General features: G+C 39.8%; 2 protein-coding genes and 1 long non-coding RNA gene across 3 annotated transcripts in view; 1 reads left to right on the top strand and 2 right to left on the bottom strand.

Annotated features, from left to right (window-relative positions):
• Window positions 1-1,698: 1,698 nt before the first annotated feature.
• On the bottom strand, window positions 1,699-15,916 carry CD164 (CD164 molecule). Its single transcript, XM_032408097.1, has 6 exons — window positions 15,617-15,916; window positions 12,729-12,812; window positions 11,224-11,295; window positions 9,835-9,870; window positions 5,917-5,973; window positions 1,699-4,262 (listed from the first exon to the last, which is right to left on the bottom strand). The coding sequence occupies exons 1-6, from the start codon at window positions 15,798-15,800 to the stop codon at window positions 4,096-4,098; spliced, it is 600 nt and encodes a 199-aa protein (XP_032263988.1). The 5' UTR covers window positions 15,801-15,916; the 3' UTR covers window positions 1,699-4,095.
• A 63-nt stretch (window positions 15,917-15,979) lies between these two features.
• Window positions 15,980-24,254, top strand: part of LOC116634599 — a 39,270-nt gene continuing 30,995 nt past the window's right edge. The window contains exon 1 of the long non-coding RNA XR_004300004.1: window positions 15,980-16,687. This is a non-coding gene — a long non-coding RNA (uncharacterized LOC116634599). The remainder of the gene's footprint in view (window positions 16,688-24,254) is intronic.
• The window catches only part of PPIL6 (peptidylprolyl isomerase like 6), a 32,813-nt gene continuing 31,027 nt past the window's right edge, over window positions 22,469-24,254 (bottom strand). The window contains exon 8 of the mRNA XM_032408095.1: window positions 22,469-23,825. Coding sequence (XP_032263986.1) covers window positions 23,714-23,825 — 112 coding nt within the window. The 3' untranslated portion in view covers window positions 22,469-23,713. The remainder of the gene's footprint in view (window positions 23,826-24,254) is intronic.

Raw genomic sequence — 24,254 nt, 5'->3', positions numbered from 1 at the left:
TGATGTTAAAACAAAAATCCACATTATTTATTTTCTAAGGGTACAGAGAGTATATAAACAATGCTGGCAGAGAGGGGAGTTTAACACCAGACCAGTTCCAGTAATTACCTCTGCAAAGTGGAGAAGCAAGGGGAAGGGACTGAGGGACGATCAAAGCAGACACACTTATCTTGTATAGTTTAAGAAAAAAAAAACTTAAGAATATGTATTTGTATGTTCCTTGAATTAAAAATTAAAACTTTAAAATCCCCATCTTGAACTTTTTCTTCTGGCCAAGATGAAGTAAGAGACCGACTGCATTTACCCTCAAACTGAAAAACTGGACAGCACACACGAAACAGTAGTTTTCAATACACTGGACTTTGGGCAAAAGTCAGCAATCCTTGAAAGACAGGAAACTATCGACCCAGCCTACTGCCTTGAATTTCTAAGCCACGATGTGGGCAGAGGACACCCAGAGCCCAGTGCGCTTCCTGAGTTGAAAGTCAAAGCAGCTGAAGGCAGCTGGAGTTCCAGAGCAGAGCACCAGGGTGGAAGGCCACAGAAAGAGAACTCCGGAGATCTGCAGAGTGCAGTCTCAGCAACATATTGATCAGCATACGCATGAGGTAACTATCCACGGCTGGAGAAAGGTTTCCAGGAAACAGCACCAGGAAGCCCACACAAGGCTAGGAACAGAGCCTGTCCCCACAGCCCAGACTAGAAAGCCTCATAATCCAGGGGCACTGAGTACTCAGAAGGGTCTTGCCTCAGAACTAGGCAACTATTAGCCCTCCAATGAATGCTGCTCTTCTCTCACCTAACCAAAGTTTAAATTCAAGACCTAAAAAGGATCAAACTGTTTCCTCTGTCCCAGAACAAAAATAGCCAGCACCCAACGGGTTATAATTTACATCTTGCATGCAAAGAAACAGGAAAAGTATGACTCCATAATGAGCAAAAAAATCAAACTGACCCAGTATTAAAATTAGCAGACATAGGCATTTAAAAAATAAAACAAAACCCACTGTATGTTCAAAAACTAAAGAATGGGTATGTAGACATGAAAGATATAAAAACATCCAAAATGAACTTCTAGAAATGAAGACATCTGAAATGAAAAACACACTGGGTAAGATTAACAGATTAAACTCAAGCCATTAGTGAACTTGAACACAGTAATTTGACATGAAACAGAAAAAGATTAAAAAAACTAAGTGCATGGATGAGCCAATCCCCACCAAAGAAGGGAAAGGATAGAAAAAAATATTTGAAGAAATAACAGTGGAGAATGTCCAAAACTGATGAAAAGCATATATCCAAGAAACCCAACAAACCCCAAGCACAAGAAACGATAGCACAGCACATCATCATCAAATTGCTCAAACCAGTGATAGAGAAAAATCTTAAAAAGCAACAAAGGAAAACAAAGATATGTGCAGAGGAACAGAAGATGAAGAGGACAGATTTCTCCGAGAACAATGCGAGTGAGAAGACAATGGACCGACATCACTAAAGTGCTGAAAGCACTAAGCACTGCAAGTTTCTAAAGCTCTGTCCTCCACTGATGAATGCTTATCTTACTATCTGCTGGTCTTGGAGAGCAATAAAAAGAGAGTAGACAACCCACCCCCAAACAGACTGGTAAGATAAATTCAACTAACATTAAATTTCATAATCAAAATGCAAAAATACTTGTTAATAAAAAAGAACAGATTAATTCAATAAACATGTAGATTTATTTTAAATCAGTTTGGTACATGATACAGATTGGTTTTGCAGTTTTTAATGAACCGAAATAGAAATTTCTAAATACAGCAGCGTCTGCCTGTGCAACAAATATCTGTAAGGTAAAATAAGGTGTTTTGATAGAACTGCATCCACATGAACAAATCAAGAGAAAGATCTGAAAAGGTTTCTATATACCTTCTGGATAAAAAAAAAAAAAACCCCAAATGGCTCAAGATACTAAAGGCGGGGGCGGGGGGCGGGGGGAAGGCCATGAGTTCTGTTGTAAGAAGTCTCATTGCAAAATCTAACTGGTTTCATATTACGGTTTTGTTGTCAGAGCAGTATTCAAAATTATAGAAGAGAAGAGGAGAAGCTTCATCAGCTACATTTTCACAAAAATTGCTGTATGTATTGACATTTATGTGTGACAAGGTATTCGCATCTAGGTAAATGATAATTATATACCACTGTAGCTAAATTTTGCCACTTTGGGAGAAATGGAGATTCCGTATGTTTTCAAATGATTCTTGGATCTTACAGCACTCACTAAAAACTAACAGCCATGGCACCATAATAAAAATTTTTGTGAGGTTCCTAGAACTGATATCATAATATTACTAATGAAAACACAAAAATGTGAGGTAAACCTACCTTTTCCCAAAAACCTTTGAAGCCAGAGATTTTAAACAATTAAGGCACTTGAAAACATTAAGTGTATGTACAAATGTGCAAGTAAAACAAACTTTAGCTGTACCAGCAGTAACAAAGAAACAGTAAATCTTCATTTTAAGAACCTTGAATATAATCATATCTAAATGCAAGGAATTTTGGCTTATGAAATGGACCAAAGCAACTTGTCAGTTCCTACTACAAAATATTGAAAACCAAGTGCTAAACTCAGCCTCTATAGGCTAAAGAAACTAAAAAAACTTTAATGACCTAGAAAAGCAAAAGGTTTTTTAAAAACTAATGAAAACCTCTGAACTAATCCAATATGTCAAAGGCAGGGGAGAAGTATCCCTCTAAAACTAAAAAAACTAGTGCTTCCTAAGAAAACTAAAAAAAAAATTAAAGTCTGCATGCTTATTATACCACGGGAATTGAAACTAAGAACAAAGGATGGGAGAGAGGAGAAAGAAAGAAGAGAAAGCACAATCTGTCTATCCAGGCAATCATCATTAAAAATCTACATTAATCCAATCAACCGAAAATCCTTAGATTTTCTGAAATTACACTGGTCACATTTCTGGTCTCAAAACTTAAAATGATTGTCTCATTGAAGAGTTAGTAAATGACTCTAAAACAACTGATTTCCTTCTTGCCTCATTAAAAAAGTTACTTTTCAAGGAAACCTGGTGAAAATCCTTTCAAGGTACAACAGTGTTAGGATACTTCCTGAAGTACAAAGGAAAATGTAAGTACATCAACTTTATACTTTTTAACAGCCTAAGAAAAATGTTGGGAAGTACAATATATGAAGGCTTTCAACTTTGTAGAACATCCTTTAGCTTAACTTGCTCAGGTCTGAAATAAAATAGTTAAGTTTTCAATTAAATACTAACAGTATGGTATCTACTAAAAGCAGGTTTGCTACAGCTTGTCAAGAGTTACATCATTAGACCAACCTTTACCTGCCTTAATGTGTAAAGAACAAATCACAAACATCTGAAGTTACAGTCTACCTTTCAGTCTGTCTTTTAAGGCACTGTTCTTTATTTTCTCAATGATTTAAGGTGCTTTACAAGTATGAGCGATAACCTGCTATTTGTTAACGGTGTGTATCCTATTTGTTTCTTTAAATCTGGAATGTAATTCCCTGTGTGGCATCTTATTTCTAATGTAGAAAAAATAACTGTCATCAAGCACAAAATGTTACTCTAAGGATACTAAATTTATAGATTTATTCCACTTTTGAAAGGACAGCCAAAAGTCCACCCGATTGATGCTCATTTGGCACATTCTTCTCAATTCTGGTCACTAAACTACATCCTGAGATAGGATGACAATAATGCAGCTTTCAGGCTTTAAAATGACTAAATTTAAACTGCCAAAAGAGTCATGAGGTTGTCTGTGCAGGACGATGCTTCCCCTCACTTACAGAATTACATTTGGTACGTCAAGAAGAGATAACATAATCCCACAGCAGCAGCCATTTAAAATAAAAGAAGACAGCCACAAGGATTCATGCAGAGTAATTGAAATATTCCTGTTCAGCAAAATGATTTAAGTGACTTTTCTTCGAGGACGATGCTCCCAAGTATCCTATAGGCATCCTTTGAACATGTAAAGATCCTGGAATAGCGTCTTCCCTTGTGGGACATCTTGAAAGAGAATATTTTGGTTTCAGTGAGTTACACACCAGTCCTTGTTAATTTAATGGGTCTGTTACAGAGTGTGGTAGTTTCGTTCTTTCGATTTGCAGAATTTATAGAGAAAGAAGATTACAGCCTGCACACCCAAGATGAGGACAATTCCTCCAATGAAACTGGCTGCATCAAAGGTAGACTTCCGCCCAGGTTGTGAAGTTGGAGTTAAGGTGGTATTAGTTGTACCTGTTAAATAAGAAGGAAAAAATAACAAGACTTAGTAAGTCCTATGATCCTCTACCCATAATTTCAAGAGCCACCTGAGCTTCTACTTTGACTTTGCCATGAGTTAAATTCTATAAAGTATTTGCTCTTGAGTCAAGTCTTTACAACTAGAATTTATCCCATTTACTCCATCCAGTGATATCAAGTGGTCAAAGCTGCCATAGAAATTCAAATATGGAAATGACAGAAAAAGATTCTCCTGGTACATAAATTATGCCCTGAGAACGTGTCAAGCACTTTAAAAATTTGCAATTTCTTCAGATAACATATTGTTAATCGTTACAGTAGATATTAATATTTGTGTTGGAAATTCATATAACTTTTGACTTTTACTAAATATACAAGGTAAGCAAAAATTCAGTTGCAATTTTTCAAAGTACAAAAATTATCTTAAGTATCTGCAATTTATAATTTCAACAAACAGAAGGTATCGTAAATCTTACTCTAAAATTTTGTATTATGAGCATTACCAAACCATATGGAATAAAAGCACGAAAGTGTGAGTTCCCTTTTCAGGGAATAAAATGTTTTAAGAGGAAACAGAACATAAGTTTCTTTTTAGGGAGTAGAAGGCTTCAAGTCGAGCACCAGCCATTTTAATAAAAAGCAATTTCATATTTAAAATAAATTTTTTGTTGTTAAATAGAGTTTCAAATAAACACTGGTTCTGGTGGCTGTTTAATAAGCTGGACAGCTTTAAATTTTTTTTTTTTAAAGATTATTTATTTATTTGTCAGAGAGAGACAGCAATCCAGAGAGAGAGCACAAGCAGGGGGAGCGGCAGGTGGGCAGAGGCAGAAGCAGGTTCCCCGCTGAGCAAGGAGCCCGATGTGGGGCTCGATCCCAGGACCTAAGCCAAAGGCAGATGCTTAACCGACTGAGCCACCCAGGCGCCCCAAGCTTTAAAATTAATTACAACCGTTCTGTAATTCTTCTTGCGAAAACAAAATGGTTTCCCTGAATCTAAGAAAGGTAGCCCAAGAATAAGCCAAAAGAATTTAAAAAACAAAACAAAACAAAACACCAGTATTTTAAATAGGGATAGAGAGAAGGATTCGTAACCTGTGTATCTGCAATGTCCTATGGCATCACCTAAATATTTAGTTTATAACACATCAACTCATTCATTAGTAGACAATTACTTTTCACATGCACTTTTAAGAGTTACAAAGGAATGTACAGAAATAGTGAGAAATAGGGCTGAGGTGCACATCTGCAGTGATCTTGGCTTTTTAGACCTTTCTCAGCAAAAAGGATGGCTCTACTCTCTTCACCTCAATCGCCACGATCTAACACAGCACACAACTAATCCCTAACAGTCATCAGTATTTATCAGTTGTAAGAAATGAGATCTCACCTACAAGTTATAGTAAAAGGGTTTTAGAGAAACACTCTCCCTTAACTCTCCTGTGTCTCGCCAAATGTGGCTACACATTAAAAAATGAGGACTCGCGGCCAACCTACCACGACTGCATTCAAAGCCTACTATCTTGGTCCTCCAAATGTCTGGTTCACAACCATTCATGACAGCAAATGGAAAATGGGGGCAAAAACAGCTTGAGGCAAGGCTGCACCCCCACCCTACCCCGCGGTTCGTGTACAACGCCCTCGTTACCTGACGTAGTAGTCGTGGGGGCGGCTGTAGTAGAGGCAGGCAGGGTGGTGGCGTGGGCTGCAATACAAACAAAACTTACTGAACATGGCCATTTCCAAACCTCCCAGGACCTAGTCATTTGTCTTTTTAAAATAATGCTGCCAACTGCAACATGCTTTCCATTTTTTAAAGAATGAAGGCCAAATTTCAGGTGGTGGTTCACTAACACATCTACATAGCCAGACTACTAGCCTTTAAATTACACTTTTGAAAACACAAAGCAATCATAAAATTCTATCTATGTTAACATCTATGTATATATCTAAGTAGGAAATCTCTGTATACATCTGGATAAAGTTTGCAAAAAGACACACAGGAGGGCAAGAATCAGTGTTTAGGTGAGGGAACTATAGGGTTTTTTTTATGCTTCTATGACAAAAACTATTAACTTAAAAAGTCGTGGTAAGAAACAAGTGTGGCTCAGGATTTCTCAAGTAGGTATCAAGGCTGGCTTATGTTCTTCACTTCAAAGGGCTGGCGGACCTTCTTAAAGGGGCAGACAGGAAATATTTTAGGCTCTGTGCGGTGCGTAGTGCAAAAGCAGCCAAGGACAATGTGCAAATGAACAGGCATCGTTCTGTTCCAATAAAATTTTATTTTAAGAACAGGTCCCCTGGGGCCACAGATCCCCCAATTTAAATTATCTGATGATGCCTGTAAAGAAAATGAACTCCTGTGAGAAGAATTAATTTGAATGTAAACACACTTTAGGAACCAAAGCACTGTAGTAACAGACTTCTGTTAGTACTGATACTACTAACAGATTCTAGTCAATGATATGTTAACAATACTGACGGGATTACATGTTTGTATCCTTTTCTCTCACTATGAGCACTGCCGCACACATTTTCCCTACCCTGCTCTTGGATGGACAATTAGGTCACCTCTCATTTCTCCATACTATAAACACCTGGCAGGGAAATATCTGATCTCATCTCTGATAGGGCTGATTCTTAAACAGAATTCCTAGATTAAAGGGTCTGATTATTTTCAGATTTTTAATCCCTTAAAAGTTGCTGCAAAAAAATAACACTTTACAAACTTTCCATTTTTTAAAGAATGAAGGCCAAATTTCAGGTGGTGGTTCACTAACACATCTACATAGCCAGAGTACTAGCCTTTAAATTACACTTTTGAAAACACAAAGCAATCATAAAATTCTATCTATGTTAACATCTATGTATATATCTAAGTAGGAAATCTATGTATACATCTGGATAAATGGTAGCTTTATAACAAGCATATATTCTTTTCAATCTTAAAATACTTATTAAATTTTGTCTGACAATGGTAGGGAAACCAGTTTGCAAATCTGCCTTTTGATTCTTACTACCAACCCTATGAACACCGCACAGACTAATTCTTTTTTTTGTAAATAGGCAAAACATTTACACACTTTTACTTTTGACCGAAGTATTACTTTGACAAAATTTTCAAGATTATGCAATATTTAGGGAATATATCTCTATTGACCTACAGTATGTTCCTTTCATAAAAATAATAATAATTCAGCAGTTACAAAAGCTGCTATTGGTGATGGATAATTTTAAAAATACAGTAAATTAAGTAATCCCATCACTCAGAGTAACATGTTACTTCCTGCCGGCCATTTCTCTAGGCATTTATGTAACAAAAAAATTTAAAAAGTATAACTTAATGGTTTGTCTTCCACTTAATATATTATGAACATTTCCCACTATATTTCTGACATAATCTAGGCATTCTATTGTAAGAGGTTATTTATCAGTATTTTTATTTATAATATTTATCAGTACTAACAGAAGACTATTATAATTAACCCCAATGAGCACCTTTCTACATAAATCAGATACTCCTTGCATCATTGCTTTAAATAATCCCTTAATTTCTCACTTGCTCTCTTTCAGCAGTAGCCATGGAAAGAGACCATATCAAGGTTTGTTTTTCAACCGCTAATTGCCACTCAACAGATGCATTTTCTATAAGCAAGCCCTGGCTTCCTTCCACTTACAGAACGAGAGAGAGAAAACAAGAGACTCCATGGTACTTCACTGGAGAACCCAGTGTGGATCAAGCATGAAAACTACATCAAGGTTCATGGAGAAGAAATTAAAAGTGAACCCACAGTGGTTTTGAAGAAACTGTTTCCCCCCTTTCCCCCTTTCGGTTCACATCCCACCTTCTGGAAATTAATTTTCCCTCAACATCTCTGCTTTCATCAATCTTTAACATCCTCCTAGTCAGTGACTTCTAATGGGTGCTATGTAGCACTGTGTACTCTCCAAAAGTTCTGAAGCATTTGCAGATTTCTACGGCACGGATATTTCCACCGTAATTCAAGCTACCAACACAGTATCGCTGGCTGGCTACCAAAACCTGCTATGAGCTAGCTCACCACTGCCCAAGTCTTTCAAAATGAGTTCTGGTCCTTGCTACAGCATCTGACCACTTTTTCCTCTGAAAAACTATACCCAAAACACACACACACAGTTTCCTGGACACACCTGTCTGCCCCTCCCTACTCAGCTTCCTCTCTGGTCCTCTTCTCAACCCTTAGACATTACCGTTCCCTGGAGTTTGGTCTCTACAAGCTGCGCCAGTGGACAGTCCTGCCTACACTGATCAGCTCACCTGCGCTCTCAGCTGAGAGTCTGCCATCACCTCCAAGTCCTATCCCTACTTCCTAAGTCTATTTGCATACATCTGCCACTCTTCCCCTATTAGTTCTCCAGAATTCCCACCACGGGTTATCTATTCTAATCTCCCTGTGTTCACTCTTGTCTCCTGTTCCAATCTGTCCTTCCAATCTGACTCTTGACCTATGGACTGTCCAGCTCAACCATTCCTCACCGTGCACTTCCAAATGCAATTCCCTGACCTCACTATACTCTTTCACATCTCCTTCACATGTACTGACCGCCTTGCTCCACTGGAAGCTGTCCTCAGGTTTTACCAGGGTCATTTCAAGATTCAGTCAACATCTCCAGGAAGCTGTCACCATATTTGCCATATTACTCCATATACACACCTTCCTACAAATGTCTGCGCTTACTTACCCTTTCCACAGTTTCTATGATAGACAAAATGCTGTCTTCTGTTTCCAATCCCTAACATCCAGCCTACCTACTACTTGTCCTGGAGTAGTTGTTTTTTAATGATTTATTCCTCATATCACTTTGGTAAAGATTTTTAAAAGGAGAAATTATCTAATCCCGTTGAAGGGGTAGTGAAAACTTTCCAGTTGTTGTTGGAAATGAAAAGCGTATCTTTCTGGAAAGCAATCAATATTCAGTCTTAAAATAATCCTATCCTCTGACCTAAGAATGCTGTTTGAATCAATCCTATCAAGGATAACAGCAAATATTTCCCTGTAGGACATCTGCTACATGGAGAATGAAAGACAACCTAACTATCCAACCAAGAGCAGGATAGTGAAGTGTACACAACAGTGTAAGACAGAAAACAATCCAAATGTGCATGGGTATATTATCCAAGTACATAAGTACATCTATTGAGAGAGACACACAGAGAAGACTGGGAGAACCTTATCACTGAAGACATTCTGGGGTACCTCTGGATGATGGGAATTATAGGGAAGTTTAATTTCCTGTAGGCTTCTGTATTTCCCAAGATCTTCAAAAAATCCACAAAAAGCAGTTTGTGGACTCAATGTCCAAAGACATGGCCAGTCCTCCCCTATTCAGTAACTGTGAACTGCTGGAGTTCTGTGCCGGTGGCACGAACAGTTCACACTAATGTGATCACTGTGGTCCAAGACCAAATACATCTACTAAGTTTTTAAATTATCGTAATAACTTTTAGGTATTTAATTACTAAAAAGTCCATCAAGAGACCTTACAAATCGTGAAAAGGGGGAAAGAGTCAATTATCTTGTATTACCTGTAGAATTCGTTGGCATCAGAGTGGGCTCAGGTGCTATTTAAAACAAACAAACATTAAGTCAAAGCAATCTAAAATATCACAATCTATTACGCTATTTTTCAAATTGCAGTCATTTGAATACCCCTTTTCCAACGTTTACATTTAAGTAACCACCTTGTGGAGGAGACGGACAGTTGCTCTAACCAATATTGCTCTCCCCTTCTTCAGAAATAGAAGCACCGATCTATAGTTGAATTTCCCTCCCCCGGGGAAAGACAAACATTTCTTAGCCTCCCCTGTAGGTAGGTAGCCCAGTATAACTTCTAGAAAGCATCTGTAGGTAGATACGGGCCTCTTTCCTCTTCCTGTTGGCAGGAAAACCAATTTGATGGCTGGAACATGAGCAGTCACCTCGGAGAGTAAGGTCAAAGGTATTTTTGAGCAATGACAGTAAACAGCCTGGGTCCCTACTGGATGTAGAGTGCTACATAGTCCAAACTAATTCTGATACATCATCAAATTAAGTAGAATTACTTACTCAATTTTTCTCTAAAGTAGTATCTTTTAAAAGGTTTTACTTAATCTTATTTCTAAGCAATTATTTTCATGAAACCACAGGTTTGATATAATTATTCTTTTCTGACACACACATTAAAATAGATACTAAAAATCTTTGTTCTTTTACCACCTAAACCAAATTATATGAACTCTGTTACAAAGAGGATAACTGACCTCACACTAATGAAATTCTGTTATGAAGTTCAAGTTTGGACTAATTTACTAAAAGTAAATTGTTACAGGTAGTCTTTCAAGGTTACTGACACACTCCAGAAAACTCTTTTGCTCTATTTATTATTTATGCATCAAATTAGAAGTTTGACTTCCCTGTCCATTTGTAATCTTGTTAGAAAAACCAGTTGTTTCATCTAGGAATTTTAACTATTTCCTGAGCAAACAGTTAAGGTTAAAGAGTAACCAATTTCTTCAAATTAAAGTACAAAAATGAGAAAACAGATGAATACAGAAAAGATTCAACCAAAACACAAACTATGCTAGAGATTGTGACAATCACCAGCACCATAATCAGGAAAAGGGCCAGAACAAGATTGTCCAGTCCAGTAAAATGCAAATAAAGAAAGGATCTGAACTACAGTGAGTTTCCAGAAAAGTTAAAAAAAAGTAGAGGAGGCATCTATACCTAGAGCATTCCGCAGTATACCCAAATCACTAAACTAAGCTTCAAAACACTGTCCTTCTAGATCAGTATGAATATGCTATTTCTACCCAAATTTCTAACAAGATGAGAATTATGGAAATGGCAAACCAATTATTGAAAGAAGACTTCCTGAGGCAAAGATCTTCCTCACCTCTTGGCCACTTTCCCCAGCAGCCAATGTGAATACTTACCAGAACAGAACTGTGTGCCATTCACCACCTGGCAATCACTAACTGTTGTATTATGTGAACAGTAGCTTTTCCCTGTTATGGGGGGGAAAAGACACAGAGCACCAATCATTTGTTTATATTATCTTTTGACTTTGTTACTAAGCTCCAGAATTGCTTCCAAAAATCAAACTCAGGCATAAACACTTTAGAAGTCCACAGACCAAGAAAATACTCTGTTATTCTCTTTCCCTCATTGATTAAGAAATATTACATAGGATCCCTGCAAATATTCTTCTAAACTCCACATGAATACATTGAACAGATAAATCAGGAACACTTAGGTCAGAGAATTGTGGCATGACTACTATACAGCAAAGGCTGCTAGAATCCACAAGACGGCTGGATCATAGGGAGCAGTCAGGATCTAACACAGGCTTAGTAACCACAGGAGGTACCCCAATAGCAGCGGTAGGACCTCTGCTCCAGATCTCTGCTTTCTAGACTTTCTAAAACTGCTTTCCTGATGGTCAAACTTGTAGCAAGAGTAGAGGAGACCCTTCCCCAACATATCCTACAGTAGGGCATTCAAGCCCCAAAACATACCAACTCTGCCATACACAAGGGGGGGGGTACACTCTTAAATTCCATTTTATGACATAAAAAAAAGGTGACTCTTACACAATAAAAATTTTAATCCCAAATTAAGCTAATACCTTAATTTTAAAAGAAGTTTTTAAACTTTGTTATGAAGTGATATAATGCCCAGCACTCTTAGATTTTTTTGACGAATAAAGAAGCTTAATATATAGCTTCGGCTTTTTACATATGTGTGTGTGGGTGTGTGTCTATATATACATACACACACATACACACACACACCAGATAAATTGTTTTACTAATAAGAAAGAAAAGTAACTACCTTACATTAAGAAAACAGAATATGCTGTAGTCCCACGGTTCTAACAAAAACCTTACTACCATTTCAAAGTATCTCCAACTAGCTCTTTATCACCTCAAATTAAAGGTTAATTTTAAAATTGAACAAAAACACCAACTCTCTTTCCATCTCATTCTTCTCCCATATCTAAGTATCCAACTAAGTTTTATAAGGTCTCTGTATTTCATCTAGCAGGACACATGCAGAAGATGAATGCCTCCTCTTTCCGGGAAACTGTTTTTAGGGGAAAATTTCACAACTTTCTTTCACAGCTGATTTCAGTGTACTTGTCCATTTAATCTTCCAAAGCTTTAAAATCTCTCTTCCTTTAAAACCTACTGAACCTTAATTATCAAGTCTAAGAAATTAAAGGGCTGGGGACAGAATGGGAGACCAGAGATTTTAGGGGAAACGTTAAGCAATAGGAACTTTAAAGGAAAAGTACTTGTTTTTCAAAATAAATAGTACATAATATACCTAATTTTCTTCATAATTTTTAAGTGTTTAGGAATACCCTGTAGAATATCTTAAAATGTTATAACAAAACAGTTTCCATTCTCAAAATTAAAGCAATCCCAAAGGTTCTTACCTTTACACTCTATCCAAAAGCAAGTAGGAGTATCAAGGCTAACATTCAAACAGGAAACACAGCTGTTGCGGTTTTCACAGATTTCTGGTGGGGAGGGGCATATAAAACCAATCAATTGATACCTCACTTTGAGTTTGTACAACTTACCTTTTTTAAACAAAAGTGAGCATTACGTACAGTACCAGACTTACTGATTCAGAAAAATGGTAAAATGTTGTAGTCCATCAACAGATGAATGGATTAAAAAATGTGTTCTACATTTTGCAATAGAATAGTATTCAACCATAAGAAAAGGAAATCCTGCCATACACTACAACATGGATGAGCCTTAAGGACATTATGCTAAGTCAGACATTCAAAGAAGGACAAATACTGCATGATTCCACCTATATTAAGTATCTAAAATTGTCAAACTCAGAAGCAGAAAGTAGAATGATGGCTGCTAGAGGGAGGGGAAATGGAGATTTGCTCCTCAAGCAGGGTATAGTTTCAAGTAGGATGAAAAGTTCTGGAGATCTTCCATATAACACTGTGTTTTCAGTTAATAATGTACAGTACACTTAAAAATTTGTTAGGATGGTAGATCTCATGTTATGTGTTTTTAACCGCAAACACAAAAACACTTCATAAATTGGCTTAATAAGAAATTCCAATCATTATAAATGACTGCTGAAGCTGAAACAAACTCAAGAGAAAGGGAAAAAAAAAAAACCCCCACAAACTATTGGGAATGCTCAGTACCTATCTATCTGGGCAACTATTTCAGACACTCAGGGTTTCTTGAGCCATTTTAAATCATCCTTAAAAAATAAAAATATTGGAAAAAAGGCTGTGATGTAAGGCCAACACTACACACAGGGAAATCACTGCCCCAAAACATCAGCTAAGACACTGAAATTTTTAATAGTAATAAAGATTTGTTACAGGTTGAACCCAAATTCGGATGATGCCCATTCTGAAAACCCCAGAGATTTGTAATTCATTAATGATCCACTCTTTCCAGGGTCCTCCGTGACTGTGACTGGAGAATAAGAGACAATAAGATCTGGAAGTGGCTACATTCATGTACATACAATTTAACAAATTAGCAGGGTCTTTGTCAATAATTTAGGCCAAATGGCTACAAAAGTCTAGACTAGGGCTCTATCCACCTTCCTGGAAGCTAGATGCCTCCAAAAAACATTCACATTTGCTTTCCTTATGCCAAAAAAACAACAAAAAAACCCGTTCTGCGCAGAGGCCATGCATTTCAATATTTTATCACCAGAATTTATCAGGGACTGGGACATATATAATACCCTTGAGTAAGGGGTTCACAAAGTAGAAATAAGTTCTGCAGAGGTTTGTGTACTGATATAAAATGCTAGTTGTCTAAAATCTTTTGTGCCTGATGACTAATGTCTGAAAAGCAGAGCCAGTGTTATTTACAATGAACTAAACTTGCTACCTTTCATTTTAGGCTGCAGCTTATCCAACTGCTACTTACAGAAAACAAATCATCTCCTTTGTATGACTTTCAATTACAAAAAAGCAATTAACTTGGGTATCTCCAAGCTTCACTTTGGAAAAAACAAACACTCCAAAACTACAATCTGGGAAGAAACTGCCAAATAAGCAGAAGACAAAACATATTGTGCTCTATCATCTTAAAAACAGTGCAGTTAGAATGTCCAGTACTGTACTGCAATGTACTTTCCTCATTTAACAATTTTTGAATTTCACTATTACATCTTTCTGAATATTAATTATATATTTTATTAAACTTCTATAAAACACAAAAACCAAAGGAAAACACTCAAAACAGTATGATCAGCCGGGGTGGGGGGCAAGGTAAAAATTCTGACACTTCAGCAATTCCTCAGTCAAGATGCCAGTTACTCCTTACTCGATATTAACTATTGGTAATAACCAATCACACTAGATTTCAGATTTTAAATATCTAGGGTTCTTTTTCACCTCAAATTTATCTTCCCCTCTCTCTTGTGCTGTCACGGCATTGCCAATTTCTGCTTTAAGATTCAGTGTACGACTCAACCAGTACCCAGAACGACTGCAGAGCTTAATAAAGGGTGTGTTCCTGATCGGGTTTTAAAAAATCGACAGACCTGGGTTCCAATCCCAGCTTCACAATCAACTAAACCTACGTTCCCGGCAGAGTTACTTTATCTCCATCTTCCTCCTAGATTTCACCACCTATCTTCCAGTTTAGTCTAAAATACCAAAAAGAATATATGAAGCATCGGGTACACGAATGGGGTACTTTTCTTCCTTTGCACAAAGTAAGTTTAAAGTTTTAATTAATCAAATGCCCAAACCTCAAATATACCCCACATCTATCCGCAAAATCAAAATAGATCGCAGGCAACTTATTTTCTCAGACCCAAGTCTGAGACACTGGCGAGCATTAACGTCTTCAGTTTCTTTCCCTCTTTTGCCAAGTCCCGGAGAAGCCCTCTTTCGGAGACAGGACCTGGGTGGGCAAATGACTAACCCCAAAGAGAGGGAGTTCGACCTGATCGCCAACTTTGGAGGCGAGTCGCCTCGCCCACGATCAGCCCCACTGCGGCCACCGCGGGAGGAAGCCACGTCCCCTCTTCCCCAACTGAAGTGAGACTGGGGATTACGAGGCACTTTTTAAAAGCACCTCGGCGTGGGACACTTCGGGGTGGCCAAGAGCCCAACGGCCACCGAGGCTCGGCCCCCCCTGCTCCCCGGGTCGCTCCCCCACCCCCGTCACTCCGATCCCGGCCCCGGCTAGACTCGGACGGGCCGCCATGTTGCTGGAGCACTGCCCGTCCCGGCCCCGGCCCCGCGCGCACCGCGGGCAGGGCGGGCGGCTCGGCCCGGCGGGCGGGCGAGTACAGGAAGCCCGTTGGGCCGGCGCCCACCTTGTGCTGGAATGGTGACCGGCGCAAGAGTCGTCACCGTCGTCGGAACTGTCTTGGTGGTGGTCGATGAAGTCGTGATCACAGTCACGTTCGGGGCCGGGGAAGAGCTCTGAGCCGCGGTCAGCACACAGAGCGCGGCCAGGCAGGCGGCGGCCCAAGGCAGCTGGCGAGAGAGCCCCAACATCACGTCCTCCGCGCTGGCGTCCGGGCGAAAGCTGCAGCGCACTCCGCTCCGGCCGTCTCTCTGTCTCCTGCGGCACCGCCTCGGAGAGTCTGGCCCCCCAACGAGAGCGCGCCGGGGTCACGTGAGGGGCCCCCCTCCCCGGCCACGGCGTGCGGGGCGGGCCGCGGACGATACCAACTGCACTCCTACGGGAGGGGGAACAGGGACATCGAGAAGAAATCGAGGGAGGCTGTCCCTCATAGCGACCGAAATGTAGCGAAGAAGCTCGCCAGACGCAGTGACCTCTTTCCTTTTCCCTCAGATTACCACCCAAGATGCAGCTGGGCTGTTCTAGTTCCTGCGATAGGGAAAGTTCCCACCCTGGCTTGGATGGAACAACCTACATGAGGTGGCGCTCGGCGTACTTCGGAGGGAGGCCATAAATCCGCGGCCCCACGTGATTTTCCGGGTTTCGCCTGCCGGACCGAGTCCGATGGCTGATGGTTGCGGTGGGGTGCGTTTGGAACCAGCCCGTGAATTAAGTTTGTGGTGTGCTCCCGCATTCCGAAGGTGCTTGCAGAGATCGTTAGTAGGACCCGCGCTTCTCTCCCTTGAATTTTTGTGGAAGTGACCCTGTGTTGGGTTCCCGCAGGGAAATGAAGAAGCCACGTGGTTGAGTTTCTGCTCCGCCGCCCACCTAGTGTGAGCGGCCCAAACACCCACAGCGGTCTCCAGCCTTCCAGCCAGAGCTGTACGTCGTCTACCTCTATCCCACTTTCCCAACCTGTCTTTTCCGAATTTCTTGCCATTTCAATCAGCGGTAGCAGCAGTCAACGCCACCACTACAGAGAATCAGAGACGAGCTGGGTTGGAAATGCATCTGGTCCGCTCCCACCCCCACTTTACAGGTGAGGAAACCGAGACTCAGGAAAAGTGACTTGACCGAAACACGATGCTTGACATCAGGACTGAATTTTGAAATGCCCGTTAATGTTCTGTCACTGCTTAGGCTTTTAGGGAAGGTGAGCGCCATCTGATGTCCACTCTCACAGTACTCATCGTGCTTATTTTAACGAGTAAAAATTGGATTAAAAAGCTGTTTTTAATGCCGGTTTTTTTCAGTTATTTGTATTTATCGCGTAAGTTTAATTATGCACATTTACTCTAATAAAATAAAACACGAGCATTAATTGCTTTTATGCTTTGCTATGAAAACACCAAAAAAGTTGACTCTATAAACGTCTTAACCTTTTTTTGTCTCAATTTGAAGGCTTTAAAACTTTCTAGAATCTAATCAGTCGGGCTCTTTTGTACCCTCATGACTATGAGCATTTGTTCTATTGATTACACCAGCTGGCGATTCGCTTGATGTAAACAAGAGACACGATGTTTGATCCAGCCTATGGCCAGAAGAATTTAAAGTACAGCCAAGTATTTAAATGAGAGCCCATTATCCGCTTTCAGTGAACCCTCTCCTCTTCTCAGGGTATGGCTTCCACAGTATGCACAGTGCCATCTGACACCCAGACAAAGAAAGGCACTAGTCAACTTTGTTTTTGTTTTTTTAAGGTTAAAAACATAATTAGAAGTTCTGTTTTCTTCCTATACCCCCATGGATCACCTTGTTTACACCGTAGGATCAATACGCCCCATTGTGGAGGACATTGTTTTACAATTTGTCATCTGGGTGTTCAACTCTAGTCTTAAGATTTTTATAGTCTTTATAAGAGGACATTTCACTCTCTTAAGACTAGGAAAGCATTGACTTACTGTGTTTTCCGTGGCATCTGTTGAGCTAGCTCAGGGAATACTTCCAAAGTCACTTCACTGTTCCAGAGCAAGGACTGGCATCTAGAACACAGTTTTAACAACATATATTAAACATTATAATATTTTAATAAGTTTCCACAAAGAGCATTGTAATAAATCAAAGATTAATAGTGAGCTGAAATTGTAGATTCACATTCTTACTATTAACACTGTGATTAAGATTGATGATAAAATACTAGAGATACTATCATTAGTAAGCTCTTTACTTTGACTATGGATATTTCTTCCATAACTGTTCTAGAGTTTCAGAAGGGAGCATTACGCCTGAGAGCAGTTGTTCTCAACCTTGGCTGAACATAGGAATCACCTGGGAAGTTTTGAAAAATCCTGATGCCAGGGTACCAATTTAATTACTCTGGAAAAATGCCTGGGCATCAGGATTTTTAAAAGCTCTCCAGGTGTTTTTAATCTGCAATTTAAGTTGAAAACCACAGCTTTACTCTTTTCAAAGTGTGATTCATGAACTGGTACACTCGTATCACCCGAAAGTTTGTTAGAGATGCAAAATCACCCGAAAGTTTGTTAGAGATACAAAATCTCGGGCCTCACCTCAGACCTCCCAAATGGTAATCTGCATTTTTTTTTTTTTTTGAGATCTATATGTACATGTGTTTTAAAGTTTGAGAAGACTGCTTTACTTTATAACCTGTGGAGAACTATCCTCCTAAATTGCTGCAGTTCTTAATAGTGCCTCATCTACAAGATGACGTCAAGCAAAACGTTTTGTAAAGTTTTTGTTTTGTTTTACAAATATAAGGGCAGGGTACAAATGCAAAACTCTTGGATGTAGATTCTGTCTAGGCTGACACCTGAGACGTATTTATTTTTGTTTCTACTCTGCTTCAAACCCTGGGTCTGCTAGAATTTTTTCCGTTATATCTCTTAGTCCTTTAGAAAACAGAAGGAAACCGTTTTTCTAACATATCCCTTTGGAACAACCCAAGTTCAATCTAAGCTACACCCCAGGCAGCTTTCTTTCTTTCTTTTCTTTTTTTTTTTTTTTCAGTTCCATTAAATTTCCTTTCTTTTTTTTTTTTTAAAGATTTTATTTATTTGACAGAAAGAGAGACGGCAAGACAGGGAACACAAGCGGGGGGAGTGGAAGAGGGAGAAGCAGGCTTCCTGCCCAGGACCCTGGGATCATGACCTGAGCCGAAGGCAGACGCGAAACGACTGAGCCACCCAGGCGCCCCGCCCCTGCCCCACCCCCCAGGCAGCTTTCTGATACCATGCATTACTACTACTTCCCCCTGTGCCCAGGTATTATTGGGTTCCTCCTCATCCTGTCTTGGAGAGCTGATTTTCAGCCAGAAACTCCCAGGTGGACATTCTGGTTTTTAAAAATATTCAAGGGATTTTGTCCTGAGTGCTAGAGTCCCAGTCCCCCTGACCTAAGACCCCTCTGCCTTGTTGACTCTCCTGCAGCTGGAGGGCTCACCTCTAGTCCAGCAGGAGCTCCAGGACCCTGAACCCGGCCTCTAGTTGCTGTCCCTTCTGATTGGTCAGTGTTTGCATGTCTATGCTGCCTTGATGAAATCAAAGTTTTTTGTCTCATCATTTTTTCTCATTCTATTCTGTTGTCACATCTTGTATTTTATAACTTTTTCTTGCACATACCTGCATGCCACAAGTCTCGACTGTCTTTTTTTTTTTTTTTTTTTTAAAGATTTTATTTATTTGAGGGGCACCTGGGTGGCTCAGTTGTTAAGCGTCTGCCTTCAGCTCAGGCTGGGATCAAGGCCCGAATCGGGCTCCCTGCTCAGCGGGAAGCCTGCTTCTCCCTCTCCCACTCCCCGTGCTTGGGTTCCCTCTCTCGCTGTCTCTTTCTCTGTCTGTCAAATAAATAAATAAAATCTTTAAAAAAAAAAAAAGATTTGAGAGAGCGCATGTGCTCACACCGTGTGTAAGCAAGGGGAGGGGCAGTGTGAGAGGGAGAGAGAGAATCCCAAACAGACTCCACCCTCATGCAGGGCCCGACACAGGGCTTGATCTCACAACCCTGAGATTGTGACCTGAGCCGAAATCAAGAGTGAGGTGCTTAACTGAGCCACCCAGGCGCCCCTATCTATGTCTTTAATACATCCCGGTGGTTCTTAATGTGGGGTCTCCAGACCAGCAGCATCAGCACCACTTGGAACATGTTAAAAATGCAGATTCTCTGGCCCACTCCAGACCCACTGAATCAGAAATTGGGATGAGGCTTAGGAACCTGTTTTTTGTTGATAGGCTCAAGCATTTCTCCTGCACACCGAAGTAAAAGAACCTATGATTTATCACATTTTCAAAGCCCTCTAATCAAATACCAAACTTTGTACTTTATGTTATATATGTTACTATCGAGTTTGTTACAGAAATTTTGTATGATCTATAAAATTTATTTGAGATATGGACTGGCTAGATTGGCCAATTTAAGTTATTCCATTTTAGGAAGGGTGGTGGATAATATAATCAACATAGTAGTTTTAAAAAATGAGAGCGTATCACTAGGTGTGATGAAAATCCATTTTCATTTTGAGGATATACTTTTGAATAAATTCAGTCAATTGAAAATTAATGTGATGTTAATGACAATAGCTAAGACTGAGCATAAGAGGGACTTGGTGTTTCTTGAAGTGATGATGATGATATTCTTTCGGTCAGTGGCAGCTTGACTGGTTTTTGTGGGTTAACATTCCAGAAGGGAAGCTAATTTTTATTGAATAGTTGCTACATGTCAAGCATCATCAGAAGTGTCTTCACATACTATCTCAGCCCTCAAACCACTGTGAGATAGATGTACCCCCATTTTACTAATGAAATTGAAACCCAAAGTAAGTAGTACTGTTATTGATTTCATAAATTTACCCTGAGAATCTCTAAACTTTTAGAGTCAGAGCTAACAGCTTCTTTACTTCCAACTCTTCTTTCTACAAATGAGGAAGGTGAAAGACTAAGTTATGTGATTGCTACATTTCTAGGTAACTGGGACTAAGACACTCCTAATTTAAGATATGTATAAAGTGCAAAAACTCAAAATATGGAATCCTGAGGTTGCCAGACTCTTCATTCATTAACAAATAATGGGCATGGTTTGCAGTTGGGGCAAACAAATTCTTCAGACAGAATTTTAAATGTTTATCTCAAATCTCCCAAAATGAGAAAAATGTCCAGATACCACAGTCCCCTTATTAACATGACAGTGTAAGTTACAGGATGTGAGTTTGACTTTGCCATATCAGCAATTAGGGCAAGATCACATAACATTTTGTATAAATCATCAGAATGCCTTTACTTTCATATTTGTAGACATGGAAAAGTCTAGAATTCCTTCTGTTTAATCAAATCAGAGTCTTTCAATTTGGTTAAATCAAAGTCTTATATTTGGAGTTAATTGGGATAAGCTTTTGAATCCTTGAATCAGTTTCTTCAAATGACATGGCTAAACATACATATTCTGATACAGAATACATTCTAATACAGATGTATCACTGTGTGTACCTTTAAATGGTGGTAATAAGAACCACTGCATATATAGATCTGTGATTAAAGTTTCTACAGCCAGAGAGTAGGAAGTGGGAGCGGACAAAGGGACCGGGGACTTGCCATCCTTTAGAAGGTTGGCAGAGTTCTACCTTTGCATTGCAGGTAAGTTGAAAAAAAAAAGAGAGCTGGAATCAGTTTCTTACACCCATGCAAATGTTTCAGTTCTTTCACAATATCAGATAAAATGTTTAATTCCCTAGTATATGGGCCCATGCAAGTAAGTAAGAGCAAGTAAGAATTGCTCTGCTGCTTGTTATTACATGACTAATGCTTGTTAATTTGTTTTAACTAGGATCTCTGCAGAGCATCAGTTTCGTTCATCACATGCTTCACTATTGGTGAGAGGCCCCATGGCAAGCCTAGCTCCCCTTTGAAATGTCACCAGTATGACCAGAGGAACCCATCCAAAGGCCCAGAGAGAGGATCTGGAGACTTCATGCAAACAGCTTAACCTCTCAGGTTGGCCAAAACTCTTCAGAAGAGAGGAAGAGGAACTGTCTCCTCTTTAGTGTTTCTCAAATCTCATTATTAATCAGAGTAATTGAGGAGCTTTTAAAAAATACAACTTCCTAGGCCAACCCTGAAGGTTATACACCAGTAATTTGTTGAGCATATATTTAATGAGCACATACAGCATAAAAAGGTCCTATTCTAAATCCTGCCTACAAATTATTGATTCCTTGGACCCTCCGAACAACTCTATATGGTAGGTACTCTGCTTTGACATGAAGAAATAGAGGCACAGGGAAGTTCTTGCCTGAGTCCATGCATCTAGGGAATGGCAGGGCTAGGATTCAAAGCCAGGCTGTCTGGCTCCAGAACACACATTCTTAACACTCTGCTGCCTCTGGGTCACTTGAGAATGTGACATAGGCAGTATGCTTTCTCCCCATCCACCTCCAATCTTAGTATAAAAGCATATACCACATAGCAATAAAGCTGTTATTAAAAAAAAAAAAAAATCACATTTCAGTTGTCAGGAGTTAGGGATAGATGGTGGGGAGCAGGGGAGTAGGTGTAACCATAAAGCGGTAGCCCAGGGGAGTTCTTTTTGAAAAGTTCCATGACTTGACTGTGGTATCAGTCACATGAATCTACACATGATAAAATGATAACACACATGGTAGTGATGTCAGTTGCCTGGTTTATATATTGTATATATAAACTGTTCATATATTATATATTGTACAATCTATATTGTATATATTGTATAAACGTGTAAGATATCTCCATCGAAGAACCTGGGTGATCAGTACACAGGACTGCTTGCTCTGTACTATTTTTGCAACTTCCTATAAATCTATAATCATTTCAAAATGAAAAGTGAAAAAAAAAAAGCATATGCCTCCTTTTGGCAACCCCCAAGTCAATTAGAGGCCCGTCTCTTTAAGATTGGCTCAAAGATCATTCTTGGAAGACAGACCTTCCGCAAAGGGCAAGAAAAACCCAAAATGTAATGGCCTTGAGCAGAGCGTGAATTCAGTGGCAGCGGCGGGTGGAGGCAGCTGAGCAAGGTCACCACCAACAGAGTCACGCACTTCAGTCACTACAAAGAGAGGGCTGAAACCAGTTACTTATGTCTTGCAGTGATTCCCAAATGACTAGTGCCCAGCTGGCTAAACAAGAACCTCTGGGTTGAGCTAAATGAATGCACAGAGTCCCTTTCCCACACTTAGAGACTCTGACTCAGTAGATCAAGGCCAGGGTCCAGCAGTCTGTGTTTTAAAAGCTCCCCAGGTGATGGGTTTGAGAATCTCAGATTAAGGAGCAGGTGATAAAGCAGGATCCCCAGTAACATCTCAGGAGTCAACCACTACAGGGTTTATTTGGGTTGGGATGATTAACCCAAGCCCTTGGTTTTCCTATGGTTGGTGTAGCTCTTGAGAGCTACGCATTCTTGTCATGTCAGATAACAATATCCAGAGTATATGCCTTTTTCTGAATGCTGTGTATAAACTGTGAACTATTACGATGAATTTTTCTATTGCCTCTTTTCTATTTGGTTATTTACCATGTTTTTTAGGGCAGAAATGTAGTTTACAAACAACACAGTTCTGTTCCAAATGCTTTAGGATTGGAAGGCCAGTAGGTACTGCTGCTAAATTAAGAATGGTTTTGGCTACAAGTTGCAAAATAATCAACCAGTAGTAATGTCAACAAGCAGGAGCCTATTTGCGTCACAGTAAAAAGTCCAGAGATAGGTGCTTGCTGGTATTGGTTCTGCAGCTCAAGAGTTGGGGCTGACATCTCCAGATCTCTTGGCCTTTCCTTCATGGCTCCGACCTGTCTGCACTCAAGACTGGTTGAGGGGAAGGGACAGGACCACGGGCACTCTACTCTTGTCTCGCTGGCCAGATGGTATCCCATGGCCACTACTGGTTGCAGAGGAGGCTGGGAAATGAAGTGTTTTGCTTTTATAGTCTCTGCGGCAGAGGCAAGAGAGGGAGGGATTGGGTGTTGGGAGGGCCAACCTAGAGCATCTGTACAGCTTTCAAATTAAATTTTATCAAGCACTGTTTAATTAAATATAGAAACAGCTGATCAGATGCATAATAAGTTGTCAGAAAATATTGATAGGAAAATCAGGCATAAAGATCTCCACTGTCAACAATTATACATCGTTGTTTTGGTCTTTCATTCTCTGTTGGAACCAATTCTAGTTTTTGAAGAACTTCGGTTCCTTCAGTCAATTGCCTGTATAGAAGGAAAAAATGGAAAATTTAGTCAGAAATTTTCACATTAGCTTCCATTCCTAAATCCAGTCTTATCCTGTTTAGCTATGGCTATTTCCTATAAATCAGATTATCAGTCATAAATATAAATAGCCCTAGATGTGTCCACTTTGCCATGGTTCCTCCACATCTGTTCTGGGACCCTTTGAATCTGTCATCCTCACTGCTGTCAGAGTGATCTCTTAAAAATGCAAACCTAAAAAAAAAAAAAAAAAATTGCAAGTCTGCTCTCACCTCCCTGCTTAAAATATTTCAGTAATTTCCCATTATCCTTACGATAAAGACCAAAAATCTCCCACCATGGCCTGCCATGGGCTGCCTCCCCGCTGCCCCCCAGTGCTGTCCTGGGGCGTGCTCCCCTGGCTCTCTGCCCCAGCTAGACTGACTTCAG

Source organism: Phoca vitulina, unplaced genomic scaffold, assembly GCF_004348235.1.
Source record: "Phoca vitulina isolate PV1807 unplaced genomic scaffold, GSC_HSeal_1.0 scaffold9, whole genome shotgun sequence".
NCBI lineage: Eukaryota > Metazoa > Chordata > Mammalia > Carnivora > Phocidae > Phoca > Phoca vitulina.
Note: the sequence above shows the minus strand (reverse complement) of the source record. Positions and strands in the feature narration are given on the sequence as shown.